Raw genomic sequence first — 21269 nt, 5'->3', positions numbered from 1 at the left:
ACCCAGGTTTATCTCTTTGCACGTGAAGATTAAATCCCATGCTATCAGTCTGGGAGAAGCAAATAATCTTAAAAACTTACTTCAGCCCATGGGGCCAAATCTGAGACAGCTACCCTACCTAATAAGAGTTTTGTTCCTGAAGGATCTCTATATTAGCAGCAGATCCAGAAAACGAATGACTTTAATGGCTCAGCATTTTTATAAAGACTACACTGTCTGACATAACTAAATCTAAGGTCCTAATTGCCAAAACAAACTCAAAATATAGCTACTGATAAGAATATTTTTCTTAATTTATTTCAATGATTCCTTATTCCTTCCTCCCCTGCCCCCAACTATGGAATCCAGGACTTGCTGGGCAGGAACACTATCCCTGACCTATACCCCAGCTTTGATTCCTTACTTTGTGGCCTAGATAAGTATGTTTTCTCCCATATAATTGAACTGTTGCTTATATTGTTGAACTAAGACTTTTTCAGTTTGTTTCTTGAATTTGTCATTTCCTTCCAGTCTGTTTGGTGTCTTTTTCAGCATGGATCATACTGTATTTACATTCCTATGCTATGGATTTAATAGATCCTCAAAACTACATGAACTTTTAAGCTTCTTTGTTTTCTACAGAGTCCTCACTTTTATGAGATACACATTGATAGTGATTGAGCTAAGCCAGTTTAGATGTGTTGGTCTCTACAGATTGAGTATATTGTGCATTGAGCATTATTAAGTTAGATTGCATTGTTAGATTTTCTCCTGTCTTTGTTCAAAGTGGACTATTTCTTCATGAATGTGGATTAAAATAGCTCTCAAGTTGGTGATATAAAGTAACTTCCCTTCTTTTATTTTTTGGTGGTATTGGGGTAGTATTGGGGCCTCACACTTGCTAGTCAGGCACTGTACCATTTGAGCCACTCCACCAGTTTGGTATTGGTATTTTCGAGATAGAGTCTCATGAACTGTTTGCCCAGGGCTGGCTTAAACTGTGATGCTCCTGATGTCTATCTCCTCAGTAGCTAGGATTGCAGATATCAGCCACCAGCTCCCGGCTAGTAATTTTCCCTCTTGTTGAAACTTTTACAAGTAAATTCCCATCATTTCTCTGTGACTTGATAGTAAAAAAAATTAAAAAAAAAAAAAGTAACTTTATAACTCATAAAAATGGTGCCAGACCTATCAAGGAACTTATTTAGTGAGGGTTAAATTCATTAATACCTAATTCTGACCAGTTTAAATGTAATTTCTCTTTCATTTTTTATTGTATATGTAATATTTTTATTTATATTCACTTTATTTCCATCAGGTACAAAGAATTTTACGGGAAAGATTTTGTCATCAGAGTCCAAATAGTAACCTATTTGGAGTACAAGTACAATACAAGTAAGTCTTGTTATCTACTTGTCTGTTGTGAACCTATTTATAGATGGCCTCCAGATTTTGGAAAAACTAATCATACACAAATTTGATCTTAAGTAAGGTTGAAGTGTACTTCTATAGAAGTAAAAATAATTTGTTTTGTATGTAGAAATGCTGTAAAGTGTACTTTTATTGAAGTAAATAATTTTGTGTATAGACTCACTGGATATTATGACACATGAGCAGATGCAAATATTTCTAAAGGGAAAAAACCCTTAATCTTATTTTATTTATTATCTGGTGTCATGGAGAAATTTCCAACCTTCTGGCCCTTAATACCTGGCAATAATCTCTGTAGTTAAAAGTCAGAGTATTAGGAGAAAAAGTGATCTCTAAACCCAGGGGTCTTAAGGATTGCAACTTTTGCCCTCTGTCCCCTACCATCCTAAAATCCAATATCCCTAACTTAACTAAATTTGCTCTTCATGTTTCCACAGGTCAACACTGACTGACCTACAATTTTTTATCCCATGCTCTTCTGTGTAGAACTATATTGAGCCTTAGTCAAAGGCAGAGAAGACAGGAATTTATATACATACTCAAATTCAGCTTTCAAAAAGTACTATCTTATAAGTTTTTTTTAATTGTTGTGCTGGTTGGGGGTACATTGTGACATTTACAAAAGTTCTTACAATATATCAAATACATCATACTTGAACTTACCCCCTTTTCCATTCTCCTTTATCCCCCCACCCCATTCCTGGAATAGTTTCAATAGATGTCATTTTTTCCATTTACATACATCTTGTAAATTACTCTAATTGTTGAAATGTTGGCCTATTCATATCATTTTAGACACTTAATTGAGCTGCTAAAAAGAACAGCTATCCATGGAGAAAGTAACTCTGTACTCATTATTGGACCCCGAGGATCAGGAAAGACTTTGGTAAAAGCTTTTAATTTCTAGTGTTACTTTGCTGTAATAGACATATGATGATTCTTAATTCAGGTAACACTGAAAATGCTTTTCATTATTTCATAAAGTTTATTTTTCCATTTTTAGTCGCAAAAGATAGACAAAAGCCTTGTGAAGTTAAGATGGTATATTTGAGTTGAACATACTTCTTTTCCTCACAGTGACAAATTTTCTCTTGACATAAGTCAAGAGACAAACAGCTTGGTGTTTGTCCTTCAAGTACTAGAAACAGCCAGTGTACAGGGAAACTAGCATTTGTTGAGCACATGGTGCTCATACTTTGTACCCCCTCTTATCTATGTTTTTTCATTTATTTTTTACTTCAGCCTTCTAGGTAAGTTTTATTCCTTTTTTAAAGATTACTGAATTATCATATCTGTTCTTATTTCTCTGGGTTTTTTTTTTTTTTTTTTTTGCTTTTTGTTATTTATTGTTTAACTCAAGCAAATTTTTCATGTCCACTCATGTTTTCAGTAATTTTTCTCTACTTTCTGCTTCTCTAATATTTTATATGTGATAAATTATTAATTTTTCTCAATGAAATTTGGTTTCTGACTAAATACGTTTTAAAATATGAGTAACCGAATTAAACTTGTACTTTTATTTTTTAAGCAATATGTTTTAGCTCTATACTATACAAAATGAGGGAATTAGGATTTTGTTTTTACCATCCCATTTTGTTATTATTTAAGGAATATAAATTGGTAATTAGATTTTTTAAGTTTTTAGTTTTGACCCTCACTTGTTTTAGTCCTCATGCTCAATTTCTATAATCACTATTCTTGAGGTTTTGGCATTTGACTTCAGTGACATTTGGTTAATTTTTACCCAAAAACTATGTGACTTTGGAAGTGTTAGTTATTTTACATAATTTACAGTATGCCTGTGGGTTGTATTCTTGGGTCACAGTTTTTCCGTCTTAGAATTATATATATCTTACTCAGTTTGTATTTTGTGGGGAAGCTCCAAAGAGAGGCTTTTCTTTTTTGCCTTTATAAATCATCTATCTCCATAGTGTAGACTACACAGTCATAAAAATCCCAAGTGTCAGTGGCTTAATGAAACAGAAGTTTATTGTTCCTCTTGTTCTATGCTTATTGTGGATCCCATTTGCCTTAACAACAGTAGTGGACACATCCATGCAAATAATAAGATAATTTCAGTGAATCTATAAAATGAAGATGTTATTACTATGCATATTTCATTCTGCAAAGGATTTGAAGTGGTTTTCAATAATTCATCTAAACAAAATGATTTGTGAATTGAAACAGAAAGTAAGAGCCAAAGAAAATATAAATCAAATATACGACAAAGGGAATAGAACACAATGCGGAGTGCTAAAGAAAAACATGCTGGAAGCAAATGTTTTGAAGGATCAAACTTGTATTTAGGAATGTACTCTTTTAATTGGACCTGATCCAATGACAGAGAAGGTACTACCATTTTGCTTCAGACAGTTCTTCAGTGTCACTTCTCAGCTGAGCTATTGCTTGTAATATGACAGTTGATAGTTTGAGATTGCATACTTTTAAGAGGACCTACACTATCTGTGATCTGAAGTGGAATTCTCTGTCCTTTAAAAATCATGTATATATACTGAGAATAGTTGGTATGTTTAATATCCTATTATGAAACCTAAGAATTGGAGGATTGAACTCAGGGCCTCACGCTTGCTGGGCAGATGTTCTACCACTTGAGCCATTCTGCTAGCCCTGTTTCTTCCTTTTGCACAGAAATGTTGTAGTGACGAGTAGGAGTAACATATTGCAAATACTATGTTGCGTTTTAAAAAAGTTTACCAGGTGTTCCAGTGCCTTTGTTGAAAAATTATTTTATTCTTACTAAATTTTGATGCTGCCTATGCTAATTTATTTGCATATTCAGTCTTTTTCTGAACTACTTATTTTGAGAATAATACTCTTCTAATAGTGGAAGGAATAGTCCATTAGTCCTCCTCCATTTGAAAGGTTTTTAATCTTTCTTTTTATGGTTGTTTCTTCTGGTGATCTAGGACTTGAACTCAGGGCCTCACACTTGCTATGCAAACACTCTACCATTTGGGTCACATCTCTAGCCCTTTATTCTTTTGATTTTCAAATTTGCAAAAATATATGCAATGATAATAGAAAGATATTTACATGATATTGTAATATAAGAGTAATAAACTATATAAAAAAAACTTACTAAGAATATACATATGTGGCATAGAAACCTTTAATTATGAAAATATGAGGCTTTGTAATTGAAGTTTAAAATATAACACTTTCTGAGTATAACTATAAATAAACTTTAGTAATAATTTTTATAAGCAGTATATTATTAGTAATGTATTTCATTGCAACCTTTAAATTTCTTTAAGAAGAACTTTCTGTGTGTACTTAGTCACTAAGAGAATATTTCCTTTTCAATTTATCCTATTTTCTCCTTTTCATTTCTTGGTAACATACAAAGTGTTTTTGCAGTATTCCATAGAAATTGATATATTGAGAGAAAAACTTTTTGCAACTATTTAGCATTGTGGTAACTTTTAAATTTTTCAATAACTTTTAATTTGATTGTAAGGATATTTAGTATAGTAAATGTTAGTGTGACATAAAATGCACTGAGATATGAAGACTAAAGGGACCATAGTTTAGTGTGACATGTAAAAAAATATTTCTAAAACTTTAGGGCTGTTTTTAAAGGTTCATTAGAAGTTTGGGTAGATTATTGAAAGAATATGGTATCAGTTGTGACTCTGAACTCTTACTAAGGTTCAGATGTAATATGTTCTAGTTAAACCTTTATCTGGAAGTATTTGAAAGCTTATTAATTAAAAAGAGCATTTTGTTTATATTCTGCGCCTACCATTCATTGTTTTACAAAAGAACATGGGTTTCCTTTCATCTTTTCCCTATTATTAAATATTTTACAAACTTTTTATATTTGTTTAGTTAATAAATCATGCATTAAAAGAACTCATGGACATAGAAGAAGTGAGAGAAAATGTATTACAAGTTCACCTAAATGGTAAGTGTGCCATCATTTTTCCATTGGAAGTGATATAAACCAAATGGGGTTTTATATTGTGAAAGTAAATTCACTTGTATGTTTTACATCTGTACAAAGAGTTCTGTTTTAAAACTAGATCCAAGTTTAACAGTCTCTGCTTTAGCACAACATACATAATATTTTTAGAAATTAAAAATTAATAAAGGAAATATACAAGGAGTGTTTTTTTTAATCTTTCTTTTTATAAATAACTCATCCCCAAGGAAGTCAGTTCTTTGGCTTTACCAAGTGTCTTTATTGCTGGATTTTTTTAAAGGAAGTTATGTGAAGTAACAGACTTTTTCTTATTTTCTTTCTGGTTAAATTTAAAAGGCATTGGCAAATATACTTGACTGGAAAATAATTATTTATGACAAACATTTCACTTAAATTAAATACTTTTAAATGGACTATATTTCAGGACTGCTACAGATCAATGATAAAATTGCTCTCAAGGAAATCACAAGGCAATTAAGTTTGGAAAATGTAGTTGGAGATAAAGTTTTTGTAAGTATTGTTTCATTTATCTTATTGCATAAATTTCAAATAAACTTTTTCTGTTTTGATATACCTATAGAAAATGCATGCATAAATATATTACACATTTATACATATATATTTATATAGGTTTATAGTTTTTGTCAAATAGTATAGTCTTTTAAACAACAACAAAAAAGAGCCATAAGACAAATTATGTTGAGAAACTTTGAACACTGGTTTTTCCAACAGATTGTCTCTTTGAGCCTTTGTTATATTTTGGTAAATTACAGATAATACCTTTAAACAGTGTTTTGGAAATACTATTGATATAACAGCCTGTGATTATCACTATATGTGGAAGTTCTTAAAAACCAATTATGTTTTTTATATCAGATCTTTCAATAGGAGAAAAAACAAGTGGGTTTCTTTTGTCTTTTACTTCTTGAATTTAAAGTTGGCTGTTTCTTTAGAATATCTGAATGAAATAAAATTTATGATTTAAATATATTTTAGTGTAGCCTGTACTCAGTATCTGGAACATTTGGATAATTCATCTGCTGTTTCGTTAAATTTCATGTAGAATATTTAAGTTAGATCCAAAAATATTTTAGGAACATTCCAACTAAGCAGAGCCAAATTTGATGTGATACAGAGTCTTGATTATACTCTTGAAAAGACAAATAGCATTATAGTTTCTAATATTTCAAGCAAATTTCTTCTGCCTTTTCCTTTTGGATCTTATTTAAATTTATAGTAAGTAGTTTGGAAGTTCAGATTAATTTGAGACTTCTAGGAACCTGATGTGTTTGAAGATACAAAGGTAATGAATTTCAAGGTCTCCAACTACATTTAGAATTTAGCAACTCTCAAAAAACTACCTTCAAATAAATTTAACATTTTCACCAATTTTGTCCAGAAAATACAAAATTTCAAACATGACTAGCATCACTATTTTCAGTATTATGATGTCTTTGCTTTCATATTTAAGTTTTAGATAGTTAATATGGAAGCAGCTGAGAGTTTAGTCAGTGACTTTTAGAAAAATATAGACTATATAAAGTCTAAGATTCAGCTGTCTCTTATTCTTTATTTTTCTAAACTTCTATTCATGTTATCCCTTTTTGTTGTTCAGGGAAGCTTTGCTGAAAACCTTTCATTTCTTCTGGATGCTTTACAAAAAGGTAAATACTTTAAATATTTAAACTTTGATCTTCCCTTTGGTTAGAAGGTAATACATGCTTTAAAAAAAAATAAAATTCACAAGTGTGAAAAAAAAAATAATGATCATTTTAATTCCATCATTATAATAGTGATTATCTTAAGGTAACACAGAGTTTCTCATTTTTATTCATTTGCAACAGATAGATAGATAGATGATTGATTGATAGATAAAACTTTTTTTGTAAGAATAAAATCAAAGGTTGACATGGTGGCATAGTCTATAATCCCATCATTCAGGAGGCAGAGCAGGAGGATCAACAGTTTAAGGCTTGCCTGGGCTGCATAGTCAGACCATATCTCAAAAAGACAAAAGAACAAAATAATTGTATGTGTTGTTTTATAATCAGCTGTTAATTCATGTCATCATCTGTATGGTTCGCTTATATGCCAACTTATAAAGGTGCTATAATTTAATAATCATCCATTATGGGCTTTCATTCCTTTTTTTTTTTTTTTTTTGGTGGTACTGGGGCTTGAACTCAGGACCTCATGCTTGCTAGGCTTTACTAGGCAGGCACTGTATCACTTGAGCCACTCCACCTGCCCTGGGCTTTCGTTTCTGATCTTTTATAATCAAGAAGAAATGTGTAGATGATTTTCTACACATTTTCTGCAGTAAGTTGTAATGGGAAGAATTCTGGGTTAAAAAGAATATTACCAAACTAATACTTTTGAATGTATTTGAAAGTGTTTTTTTCTTTACAACTTCAAAAACATATTAATTTTTATGTTTGGCTATCTAATAGCAAAAATTATATCTCAATTTAATCTGCATAATTTTGTTATTTTTTAATTTGCATAATTCTGGTGGGGTGACACTCATTTCATGTTGTGTTGACCACCAGTAGTTACTGGTTTACATATTTACCTTTGGATCTTTACCTTATTTTGAAGGTAGTTATCTCATACTTATTTATGGGAATTCTTGTGCTTTCTTGCCACCCCATTTAAGTTCAGTTTGGACTTTTTTAGCTAAAGAAAAGTTTTAAATGTTTTATATAGTTACATTTATCTAGAATTTTCCTCTCCTTTATTTAATGAAGACCTTCATCAGCGTTTGCATTTAATACATTAATCTCTACTGAATAATTTTGTGGCAGTTTATTTTTATATGCATTTTAAAGTAGGTATATAATTTAAACCGTTTCACACATATATAATGCCATATTTTACAAATCCTAAATTTCTGTATTATATGGGTTTGTTTGTAAATTTTAATTAGTCTGACTAACTTCATAGCCTAATCAATGTTCATAGAAATTTTTAACTAAGAAGATACATTTTGCATTTCTATTAACTAAACAAGTGTGTTTTGAAGGAGTTTTGTTAAATAATTAGTGACTCCATTTATATTTTAATCCAAAAGTGTCTGGATTATGTGTTGGTATTGAAAAGTCTTTGTCAGTTTTATAATTATCAAAGAATTATATTTACATGCTTATAAAAATAGTGGCCTTCAGTAACTTAAATTATTTTCTTAATTTTTTATCAAGAAATTGCTATAGTTTAGTAATTAAACTGTGATCTACTTTAGACATAGAGACTTTCTTTGTCCTGTGTATAATTTCTCCTATTGGATGAGTGTACATCCATTGTAAGTACTCTACCCAAAGTAATTTATCAAGGTATGTTTGTTGAATTGAGTTTTAAAAACTGAAATTTAGTAAATAGTTTGGAAATTTAAGAAAAGTTTGTGTAATTACTTGTTCATGTAAAGCTCTTAATTTATCTTAGGTGACCGGACTAGCAGTTGCCCAGTGATCTTCATATTAGATGAGTTTGATCTGTTTGCTCATCATAAAAACCAAACACTCCTCTATAATCTTTTTGATATTTCTCAGTCTGCACAGACTCCAGTAGCAGTTATTGGTCTTACATGTAGATTGGTAAGTCTTTCTATTTAAAAAATTCATTATAATGCTTAGAAAGTTTACATCTAATTGCTGGGATAGTCTTTTTGACTTATATAAGTTCTTAGGCATTCTGAAGTCTTTTATTTATTTATTTATTTATTTTACCAATAGTTGGTATATTGGTCTTGCTTTTCACAAATTGAAAAAAAACAATAAAATTATTACTATACATACCTGTAAACTAATACCTTAGTTCTCCCAGTGAAATTACTTAAGAAAAAAGAGAAATGCTAATAACTATGATTTCTACATTAGCAAATAAAAAAGCAAGTAAAAAGTTCACATACTTTAAAAATGTTTGAAATCAACTCAAAATGATACTCTCCCAGCTTACTAAGTACACATCTCCAGATATGGAGGTGAATCATTCTCTCAAGCAGCAACAGTAGATGGACTTCTTTGTTTCTCGGGGGTTTGTAGAATAATTTCATAGTTTTTTTGTTGTTGTTTTGGCTTGGTTTGGTTTGGTTGTTTTTTTGCAGTACTGGAGACTGAACTCAGGGTTTCATGCTTGCAAAGCAGGCACTCTGCCGCTTTAGCCACATCGCCAGTCCTTTAACCATAGTTTCAATGTCGCTATCACTTTATTTTCTGAAGGCTGTCTATATATTGAACCTTAGATACCTTTGGACAGCTACACAGGCCTTTTCATGATTACCTTCTTATAATATGAACTTTCTTACTGAATTTAGGTAAAACTGCCATTTAAGAATCATCTCTTTTCTCATAATAGCAACTGCCATGGCTCTGTAGCCTTCTTCCATCCTTTACCCCCTCCATTTCTAATAGGCTTATGTCAAGCTTGTTTACTTATTTTCCTTTCTTAACAGATCTTTCCTTTCTAGAAAAGTGAACTTTTTACTAAGTCATCTTTCAGCAGTCTTCCTTCCAGTGCTATGAAGAGGCTGTCTCTGTAATCTCCTTCCCTTGTACTTTTGCAGTGAGGATGTGTGCCTTCAGATTCAGCCTTCTTCACAGAATAACTGACTGATATTCTGTCTTTTTTCCTCCTTGCCAAAAGGAATAGTCTATCAAAGGAAGCACTTCTTGCTAAAATTAATTAATTAATTAATTAATTAAATCTTCCTTTGGATGGAAATGGCAAGCCAAATTTTTGACCCAGTGAAAGACCAAATAAAAGGTCAGTAGCTCCTTGGCAATGCCAGAGGCTTTTTTATTCTGTATGTATCAGTCTCCAACTCTAGTTCTTTCAAGTGTAATTGTATCTATATATTTATCGGTATAGGGAGAGAACAAAAGAATAGACGGAGTGGTTACCTTGCCAGCAAGGAATCGTTCCCCTGTGAAATAATTCTTTTTTAAGTATTTTTTATATTCCCCCTATCCCTGGATTGCAACTTCTGTTATTATGTCTACCATCAGAGCACCTTTTTGGGATTTGGGGATTGTTTTTTTTTTTCTTTTTCTTTTTGGTGATGGGGCAGCACTGGTGTTTGAACTCACGGTCTTATGCTTGCTAGACAAAAACTCTACTAGTTGAGCCACACTCACAGCCCTTTTTACTTTTAGTTATTTTTCAGGTAGAGTCTTGTGCTTTTTGCCTGGGCCTGCCTTAGACTGCTATCCTCCTACCTATGCCTCCCATGTACCTGTGATTACAGATGTACACCAACATGCCCACCTTGTTTTTAAGATGTGGTTTTGCTAACTTTTTGTCTGAGCTGTCCTCAAACCACTATCCTCTTTATGTCAGCCTCCCAAGTGCTCAGTGTGGGCTACTGCTTCCAGAGCTAAAACATCTTTTATTTCCATTTCTTTCCCAAGTGCAGGTTCTTAATTCTTGAAGAGTATTATTTTTACTACCTTTCCATCACCTTCCTATATGAGTGACCTGGAACTATTCCTTAATAGATGATGAATGAATAAATGTACAACATCTCTGAATATGACCTCTTTCTCTTTTAATTCTCCTGATGGTACTACACTTTAAACCATTTTTGTACTCCCTCCCTCTTCCTACTAATCTATTACTCTTTCCTGTCCTCCTTCCTAAATTACCCATGATCCCATTTTGATCGTTTAAATTCTTTCCTGTAGGCTTGGTATAATCCCAACTACTTAAGAGGTAGAGATCAGGAGGACCACAGTTTGAGGCCAGCTAGGGCAAAAAGTAGTGAGCCTCCCATCTCAACCAATAAACGTGTGGTGGCATGTGCCTATGATCCCACCTGCTGGGGAGGATATAGTTAGGAGGATCATGGTCATTGACCTGCTCTGAGCAAAAAGACAAGACCTTACCTGAAAAGTAACTAAAGCATAAAAGAATTAATATCCCAGTACCAACTTTAATTGGTACTTTAATATCATGGCTTGTTATCCTTAGATATTATAAAGATTATTTGGTTAGATTTAAATTATCCTTTTAAAATTTTTTAATTATTAAAATTTTAAATTTATATTTTCAAATTATACTATACCCTTTAAAAAAGTTTTTACTATGGAAAAATCACAATATATATGAGGAGAAAATAAGACCTGAATCCTCTTCCATCTCCTTCTATCTTTGTATTATTCTGAGGCAAAAAACGTAAGTAAATTTTTCAGAATTTATTTTCAGAAAATAAGGACTCTTCAAAATATATTTAATATAATTGTTATACCTTTAAATGAGCAATAATTCCTTAAAAATCATTAAATATCTGTGTTCATATTTGGGGCAGACATATTTTAACACTGTATTTGAGATATAAATCACTTACCATATGGTTTACTCATTCAAACTATTAGGGCCATGCACAGAAGGGATAGTGCAAAGGAAGGAAACCAAAACCTTGAATGTGGTTGATTGTGTTCATTGTACAGGAATGAATATAGAAATCTTAAACTGGCTGGGGCCACCATGGGAAGGGTACTAGGGAAGAGTGAAGGGGACTGGTAGAGATGAGCCAGTTGGGGTTGCAATACATATATGCATGGAAACAACACAGAGAATAACCCTGTGTAACTATCTTTATCTCAAGCTAGCAAAAACACCATATTTCTCTATGTTTTATGTTTTTTCTTCTACAAAGTCAGAGAACAGGAGGGCAGTACAGGTTTTGCCTGAGGGTTGGGTGGCATTGGTGGTAGTGGGGAGGAGGCAGGGAAAGGGGTAGGAGGGTGAATATGGTACAAATAATGTATACACATGTGCACAAATGCAAAAAATGATACCTGTTGAAATTGTTCCAGAAATTAGGGGAGGTGGGATGAAAGAGAGCCTTGGAGGGGGTGAATTCCAGTACAATATATTTGATACACTGTAAGAACCTTTGTAAATGCTACAGTGTATCTGCACCAAGCACAACAACAATAATAATAATTTAAAAAAACTAAAAATAAACTGTTAGCAGATTTTTGTTTGGAGTCCTCAGTTCTTAATATTTCTGAAAGAGAGTTGAAGCAAGGTGCAGAATCTAGCAAGAGCAATAGCAATGTTCGTTAGGAGAAGTAGAATTACAGAGAAGTAGAAATAAATATACCTTCAGAAGAAAAGAGAGTCAGAGGGTGAATTGTCTCAACAAGATTAACCCCCAATATCTAAAGTCCCAGGTCTTATACTGGTAAAAAGGGGAACTTTATTTAAATTTCCTTCCACTTCTTCTCTTTAGGTAAGAGGACCATGATTGACATTTCCCCTATTATATAACAAAAATCATTTTGCACATGAGATTACCCATTACCTTTAAGAAATACCCATGGGAGAGGGGAGAGAATGTCTGCAATTACAACTAGCTTAAAATGACATGATAATAACCCAAATTAACTTTTAGTCACTCTTAACAGGTTTGAGCTGGAGCCTAGCTAATGGCCTTAGCAGCCCCTATCTTCTTGTCTATAGCTGAGTGTATGTAACGTGTGTGTAGATGAATGTTTTAGCCCTAGAGATCAATGGGTTGTTAGGTATACACCCAACATTCCCTTGTGTCTTCCTGGCTTACCACTCAAGTCTACCTGCTACATAACAAAACTGTACAGTTCATTGTGGGATGTTTAGCATATTCATCGTTGTACATTATCAACGCAGTCAATTTAAGAACTCCATTTCCTTTAGCTGTCACCCTAGATTCCACATTTCTTTCCTGATACTATGCAACCAATAATCTACTTCTGTTTCTATAATTTACCTATTCTGGACCTTTCATTTTAACTGAATAATATATGCTTTTTGTGGCTAGCTTGTTTCAGTTCCTATAACGTTTTCAAGGTTTATTTGGATTTTAATATGTAACATTCTTCATTCCTTTTTATCACTGAATAATGCTCCATTGCGTAGGTATACCACAATTTGTTCATGCATTCATCAGTTGATGGACAATTGGATTATTTACATTTTTAAGAAATTATGAATAATGCTTCTGTGATCTCATTTATACATTTTTGTAGATATGCTTTCATTTCTTAATTTATTTGTATTTCTTATTGTACATGTTGATGGGGTTCAGTGTAATATTTTCTAACCCACCCCATCACACCTCTTTCCCATTCCCTACTCCACTTTCAACCCAATATTTTTAGTTTCCATATATGAGAGAGAACATGTGGTACTTTTGTCTTTTGGTGTTCAGTTTATTTCACTTAACATTATGTCCTCTAGTTCATCTGCTTTGCTACAAAGGATAGAATTTGGTTCTCCGTGGCTAATGCTCCATTGTGTATTTTATATGCACTTCATTGTATATTGTATCCTTTTATCCATTGAGGGCACCTAGACAGAGTCCATATCTTAGCTACTGTGAATAGTGCTACAATAACCACGAACATGCAGGTATCTCTTATATGCCGATTTCATTATCTTTGGACATATAGCCAGACCATATAGCAGGTCTAGTTTCAGTTCTTTAAGGAACCTCTATACTGTTCATCACTCATGTTCGTGGTGCTCTATTTAGAAGTAGAATTGTTGGGTGATATGGTATAATATGTTTTGAAAGATGGTTCAAGTTGAGTTTTAAAAAGAGGTTTATGAATGACAGTTTGTGCTTGTCCATCTGACTTAAGACTTGCCTATTGTGCTTTTGATTTATAGCTTAAATGCATAACAACTCTGTGGAAATTAATTTCTTCATTTATGAAAACTTTGTATGCCCATACAAGTGATACATATTAATTATTCTTTGGTTTCTAGTGTTTTTTGACAGTAAACTTGACTTCCTATTTCTTCCTAAGGAAAAATAGCATAAATATAAGTAGTATTATGCTATTTATACAAGCATTACTATAAAAAAGTCAAAAGATGAATAACTTATCAATGTCATGCTGTATTCCTACCCATTTCCTCCTCTATTGTTTGTTCCATCTGCCTATCACTTTAGTTAATTTTGTTTGTTGCCAAATGAAACTTTATTCTATTACACATCCTTTTTCTTGAGTCTTTGTTACATAAAACTGTGAAGTTGTTTAAATTTTCATAAATGGTAATAAGTCTTACTGCATTTTATTACATCAATTTTTACCTGAATTTTTCAGAGTGTACAGAATTCCTTATTGAAATGCTTGATGTTACTGTGGTATACAAGTATTCAGCAATAATCACACTTTTTTGTTAGCAATCCATTGTACATCTTAGAATGTTATGCATTAGCTCAGGATAACATGATATGAAAAAGGCATGGCATCACCAAGCCTGTATATGCCTACAAGAGGATTATTTAGTTTTCATGGAGTTTTAAATGGCTAATGTTTTATTATACAATAAGTATTGCTAATTATACCAATAATTTACTTACAACTTTAACATTGGCATAATGTTTATAAAATAAGCATCTTACAGGCATTTCTGTTTGTTTTTAAGGATATTTTGGAACTCTTGGAAAAAAGAGTGAAGTCAAGATTTTCTCATCGGCAAATACACTTAATAAATTCATTTGGTTTTCCGCAGTATGTTAAAATATTTAAAGAACAATTATCTCTACCTGCAGAATTTCCAGATAAACTTTTTGCTGAGAAGTGGAATGAGAATGTTCAGGTAACTTGAAGGCAGTAATATTAATATAATTTATGTGTATGGCTGTATGACTTAAAGCAATTAAAATAAATCTGTAAATTAACACCGTGTTGCTCTGGTGACTGGAGGAGTGTAAATTATATGCTTTTTCTTGTTTAAAGACAGTTGAAATACATCCCCTAAATTCTCTCTGTCAAAAGAACTTCACAATTGAACTTTAGCACTTATGTCAGTAGTTTCAAGTAAACTTTACCTTTTAGGCCATTTTTCTAGTGAATTTGCATAATTACAATCTTATTTTCAGTATTTTACAAGTTTAGCAAAATACTTGTTATTGGTGTATACATGTCCTGTGAAGATGGTTTTGTTTCCAGTTCTCATAAACAATTTTAGCTTTTGCCTCATTTGGGTTATTATGAGGCCATCTCTGTTTTGTGCACCACTGAATTTCATCCTGGAGTCCCTTGTGCCCTTAATGGTCTTAGATATGAAGGCAGGTCCACATGTTCTTTTAAAGTTTCACTAGATCTTGACAACTCTAAATTTACCTGCACTTAAACTCAGGAGCCTCACTATAAGACCAAAGTACCATCTCAAGACTAGCATCAGTTTAATCTTCAAGTAGCAGGGAGAAGGGATACAGTGTGTATATGAAAGTGTGTTTAATACATGAAGTAGAAACAATGTAATAACTCCCTCATGGAAGAATATTTAAGAAATATGAATCCCATGAGTAGAAAATATTGAGTCCTAGGTTATGAAAGAATTTGGAAAATCTGATAATATTAAATGCATGTGATCAATAATGATTAGATCTTTGAATAGAATTATAGTGTATATTTGTTGGCTCTAAAAAGTCATTGTTTAGAGCTGGGGCGTGGCTCGTGATAGAGTGGTTAGCAAGAGCAAGGCTTTGAATTCAAACCCAGTACTGCCAAAATTAATTAATTAATTAATAATTGTTGTATGTGAAAGCAATAATGATAGATTACATTCTTTTTACCATAAAATACCAAATTCTAAAATACTAAATTAAAAATGAGAATTTTGCATTTATTTTTCTCTTAAAATGATTCTTCTTTGGATTATATATGTAGTCTGGTCATATAAACGGTATTACTTTTGACATACTCATTTTTTTAAACTATAAAAGTTCATTGAAAACTAGTATTGAAGAATATATGATGTAAAATGGAAACTTCCCTCATATCCATCTCCTTCTTTATGCATAGTAGTTATTTGTTTTTGTTTTTGTCTTGTGATGGTGGGGATTGAACCCAGGGCCTTATGTCTGCTTCATCCCTAGCCCTACTTATTTGGTCTATAACATTGCAGACTTTACATGCATATTTAAATTTATTATTTTTATGTAAACACTTCAAACTCTATATATTCTTTGTTGTACCTTTTTCGCTTTGTTCTGATTGATAATTCCCCACTCTTTTTACCTATTACAAATTTTAAGACTTTTTTCTTTAAAATTGAGATTATTGTGCCTTGCTATAATTAGGTGTATGGGTCCTAGATCTTTCAGTTATGTTAGCTCAGACAAGTGTTCTTTGATACTGTTTCTAATTGTAGAATTTCATTCTTCGTAGTTGGTGCTCCCATGTTTCCTTTCTCTTACCTGAAATTAAATCTCTGGATTTCCTCTTTTCGGTGCCTCACAGACTTTCACCTTCTACAACTCCTGAACTGATTGTCTTATTCCAACAGTGTGTTTTTTTGGTTTTCTAAGCGATTGAAATGCAGTCTTTCAAAGTTTTTCAATGTCTGTGGTCTCTCAGGGATTTCATTGTTTTCATCCCTGCTCACTCTTTTAACTACATGCACTGTGCCACTGTCCATCTCTCTTTCTTTCCTAGCTAGACTGAATTATGAGTGTCTCAAAAGTAGATGTAGTCAGGCCTCCATATTCATGGATCTGCATCCTCAAATGCAACCACAGATCAAAAAATTTTGAATAACATAATTGCATCAGATTTATTTCTTACTATTTCCTAAACAACGAAGTGTAACAGCCATTTACATGTAACATATAGTTTACATTATATTTAGCAATGCAGTGTAAGTAATCTAGAGATGATTTAAAGTATTCAGGATTGTGCATAGGCTATATGGAAATGCTGTGTCACTTTATATGAGGGACTTGAACATCCTCATCTTTTGGTTGTCTGTGGGAAATCCTTGACCCAGTCTCCTACAAATACCAAGACAAGAGTGAATATAATTAAAGAGCTTAAAGGGAATTGCTGATGAAGCACAGCTCTGAATGACTTAGAAAAAAATACCATGTGGTAGTATGGTGGCTCAACCCTAGTATTTTTATCCTTTGTTTAAAGACCCCATATTTTAAACTTATGGGTACATGGTAGGTACAAGTGTTTTTCTCATTCTTGCAGTTTAGTTTCATAAAGTAAAACTAGCACTACTGGGGTTGTATCTTTTAATTCTGATATTTTTTTCCATTATACCAGTCATCTTGTGTCACCTTCTTTGGTTTACTTAGTTTCCCCTAAAAAAAATCTGGCAACTTGACCAGAGTCCCGTCCCACAGTATGAGGGCATGTGGTGAGTGCTGCATAAAGGAGCTATCCTTTATTTCAGTGCTGGCTATTTTGCAGGTTTTTTGGGGTATTTTTTTGTTTTGTTTTTGTTTTTTTTAATTGCAAGGTTAAACTAAAAGCACTAATCGACAATACAGGTCATCTATGGAATCTTATGTGTGAAATATAGGATTTAACTTGGACTTAATTTGCTTAACTTGAAGGTTTGTTTTGCCCTTCTCAAATTAGTCTACAAGTAAACAGAGTACACTATATCTAAGTATCACAGTGTAAGAGATCCCTGGAAAAGAGCACTTAAAGAAATTATAGTTGAATTCTCCTCAAATAAAATTCCCCAAAATACCACAGCTAAATTCAAGTGGTTACTGATAAAAGCCTTACCTTTAAATTGTGTATAATGTTTGAACCAAGATGAAATTAAACAATAAAAAAATGAGAAAAGTTAGATTCGTTTTGTTTTGTGGCTCATATCCTGAGGTAGGTGTTTTCTAAAAGCATAGTAAGTAGTATGGAAATATAAATATGATAGTTTTCCAAATGAATGAGAGTTGGACTTAGACCACTAAAAAAATAGAGGTAAATTCAAAAGGCAAAGTATGATTAACCTTTTGAAGCATCATGTCAAAAAGGCAAGTGAATTTTTACAGGAAAAAGTCCTTCAATTATTTTTGTCCCAGATGTAGTTTTCCTAAGTGCTATAATTTTATTACATCAACTTTATAAGTGACTTGGTAAAAGACTACAGAAGCCAAGACTATAGTTCACCTGTTACAGTTAGCCAAGTGTTTCCTAAGTTTCTTCTATATTGAAATCCAAAGATTGGAAAAGCTAAAAATTTATTTATATTACTTTGCTTTACTATTTTATGTTCATCCTATGTACTTCCAAAAGATAATTGACCTTGTTTATTATGTATGTGTATCTGCATATATATGCATATATATACATCTGTGTAACAATCCTTTTAAAATGCAAATAGAAGATTGAGTACAGTAGAAGAGAAGTGGAAGCTTAACTAGAATAATACATTTGCTGAAAGCATGAAATTTCATTTCAGTAGACTGGATCTTATTCCTGAAATCTGATCTTCTTATGTAGAAATAAAGATGCAGTTATAGATCTAGCAAATATAGAATACCTAGTTCTCTGGGATGTTTTTAAAATAAGAAAAGGAATCCTTATTCCATGCAGATGACTTTTTCCCTCTGCCTTTCTTTGCTCTGCCACCTCTGAATTTACTCTCCTTCCATCTAATCCTTTATCCAATGGCCAAGTGTTCCTTAGCTCCTTTAGATACTGCTTTCTCAAAGGGCCCTGTTAGTCTCCAAGTTTCTAAAGCCATTAGCCTCATTTCAAGATATGGGTCTGTTTAATTTTACAAAGTGGTTTCTGTTGCTTATCACCACTTACCTCTTGAAGTTTTCTTCCCTAATTTGCTAGATCTCAGACTTTAGTTATCTATGTCACTTTTTTCTTGGCTCTTTTTTCCATCTACTACTTAAATATTGCTATCACAAGATTTACTTGTCCACATCTTACTCCTCTGCCTGACTGCCATAATTCATCTTTTTTTTCTTCTTTTCAAATCCTCCATTTTCTTCTCCTTGCCAATTGATTCTCCATCAGCTATGACTTCTGTACATGTCTGAATTCTTTCTTTATACCACTTTGTTAATTCACACCCCCCTCACCTCTGTTATGGGCAGTCTCAGTTGCCTCCAATTACATTTTCCTTCTATTGTCTTTTCATACTATCCCTCTGCAAATAACTGAAACTTAGTGGTACAGAACTACGCATTTTTTTCAGTATGCCATGGTCTTTTTACATTACTCATGCTGTTTCTATAACAAGAGTACCTGTCATTCATTTTTGTCTACTGACTTCAGCATTCTTATAATACTTTTCCATTTCCCCAGTAAAGGTAACTCATTCCCTTCTGTGCTGTGTGCTACATTTTGTTCATTCTACCAGTATGATTATAAATTTTTCCTTACTAGATTAGAAATTTTGGGTTAACAATGATTGTTTTACTTCTGTAGTTACTGAGTTTAAGACATAAAAGAATATAGGTAGACTAGAAATTTGACTTTTATTTTACTGTTCTATAACATGAACCACCATCTATTTAATAATAAGTAAACAGAAAAAAGAGCTAATAAGGTGAGGTACAAAATTACATTTAGGTTTTAAATTGCATCATTCATTAATTTTGATTTTTTTTTCTTTAAGTGTCTCTCAGAAGATGGAAGTGTACGAGAAGTTCTACAGAGACATTTCAATGTCAGCAAAAACCTGAGGTCATTACACATGCTCTTGGTTTGTATTTTTTTTTCAATTTTTATTTTATTAATATATGCATACAATGTTTGGGTCATTTCTCCCCCCTTCCCCCCGCCTCCTTCCTTACCCCCCCACTCCCCCCCTTACCTCCTTTTCCCCTCGCTACCAGGCAGAAACTATTTTACCCTTATCTCTAATTTTGTTGAAGAGAGAGTATAAGCAATAATAAGAAGGACCAAGGGTTTTTTCTAGTTGAGATAAGGACAGCTATACAGGGAGTTCACATGCATTGATTTCCTGTACATGTGTGTTACCTTCTAAGTTAATTCTTCTCAAACTACCCTTTTCTCTAGTTTCTGGTCCCCTTCTCCTATTGGCCTCAGTTGCTTTAAAGTATCTGCTTTAGTTTCTCTGTGTTGAGGGCAACAAATGCTATCTAGTTTTTTGGGTGTCTTACCTATCCTCATACCTTCCATGTGTGCTCTCACTTTATCATGTGCTCAAAGACCAATCCCCTTGTTGTGTCTGCCCTTGATCTAATGTCCGCATATGAGGGAGAACATACAATTTTTGGGCCAGGCTAACCTCACTCAGAATGATGTTCTCCAATACCATCCATTTACCTGCGAATGATAACATTTCATTCTTCTTCATGGCTGCATAAAATTCCTTGTGTATAAATACCACATTTTCTTAATCCATTCGTCAGTGATGGGGCATCTTGGCTGTTTGCATAACTTGGCTATTGTGAATAGTGCCACAATAAACATGGGTGTGCAGGTGCCTCTGGAGTAACCTGTATCACAGTCTTTTGGGTATATCCTTAAGAATGGTATTGCTGGATCAAATGGTAGAGGCTTTTTAAGTAGCCTCCAAATTTTTTTCCAGAGTGGTTGTACTAGTTTACATTCCCACCAGCAGTATAAGGGGGTTCCTTTTTCCCCACATCCTCACCAACACCTGTTGTTAATGGTGTTGCTAATGATGGCTATTCTCACAGGGGTGAGGTGGAATCTTAGTGTGGTTTTAATTTGCATTTCCATTATTGCTAGAGATGGTGAGCATTTTATCATGTGTTTTTTAGCCATTTGAATTTCTTCTTTTGAGAAAGTTCTGTTTAGTTCACTTACACCATTTCTTTATTGGTTCATTAATTTTGGGAGAGTTTAGTTTTTTGAGTGCCCTATATATTCTGGTTATCAGTCCTTAGTCTGATGTGTAGCTGGCAAATATTTTCTCCCACTCTGTGGGTGTTCTCTTCAGTTTAGAGACCATTTATGTTGTTGAGCAGAAGCTTTTTGGTTTTAAGAAGTCCCATTTATCTATGCTGTCTCTTAGTTGCTGTGCTGCTGGGGTTCCATTGAGAAAGTTCTTACCTATACCTATTAATTCCAGAGTATTTCCTACTCTTTCCTGTACCAGCTTTAGAGTTTGGGGTCTGATATTGAGATCCTTGATCCATTTTGAATTAATATTGGTATAGGGTGATAAACATGGATCTAGT

At 32.9% G+C, this 21269-nt stretch overlaps 1 protein-coding gene across 8 annotated transcripts in view; it reads left to right on the top strand.

Moving 5' to 3' along the window:
• The window catches only part of Orc4 (origin recognition complex subunit 4), an 81470-nt gene that overhangs the window by 39737 nt on the left and 20464 nt on the right, over positions 1–21269 (top strand). For 7 of the 8 annotated variants that reach the window (XM_074070716.1, XM_074070715.1, XM_020167956.2 and 4 more), the window contains 8 exons: positions 1298–1374; positions 2206–2296; positions 5260–5335; positions 5778–5863; positions 6969–7017; positions 8792–8943; positions 14765–14938; positions 19715–19801. In XM_074070716.1, the coding sequence (XP_073926817.1) occupies positions 1298–1374; positions 2206–2296; positions 5260–5335; positions 5778–5863; positions 6969–7017; positions 8792–8943; positions 14765–14938; positions 19715–19801 (792 nt within the window). The remainder of the gene's footprint in view (positions 1–1297; positions 1375–2205; positions 2297–5259; positions 5336–5777; positions 5864–6968; positions 7018–8791; positions 8944–14764; positions 14939–19714; positions 19802–21269) is intronic. The other variant, XM_074070717.1, reaches the window with a different exon arrangement.

This window comes from Castor canadensis, chromosome 4 (genome assembly GCF_047511655.1).
Source record: "Castor canadensis chromosome 4, mCasCan1.hap1v2, whole genome shotgun sequence".
Lineage (NCBI taxonomy): Eukaryota > Metazoa > Chordata > Mammalia > Rodentia > Castoridae > Castor > Castor canadensis.
This window is presented reverse-complemented; position numbering and strand designations above follow the sequence as displayed.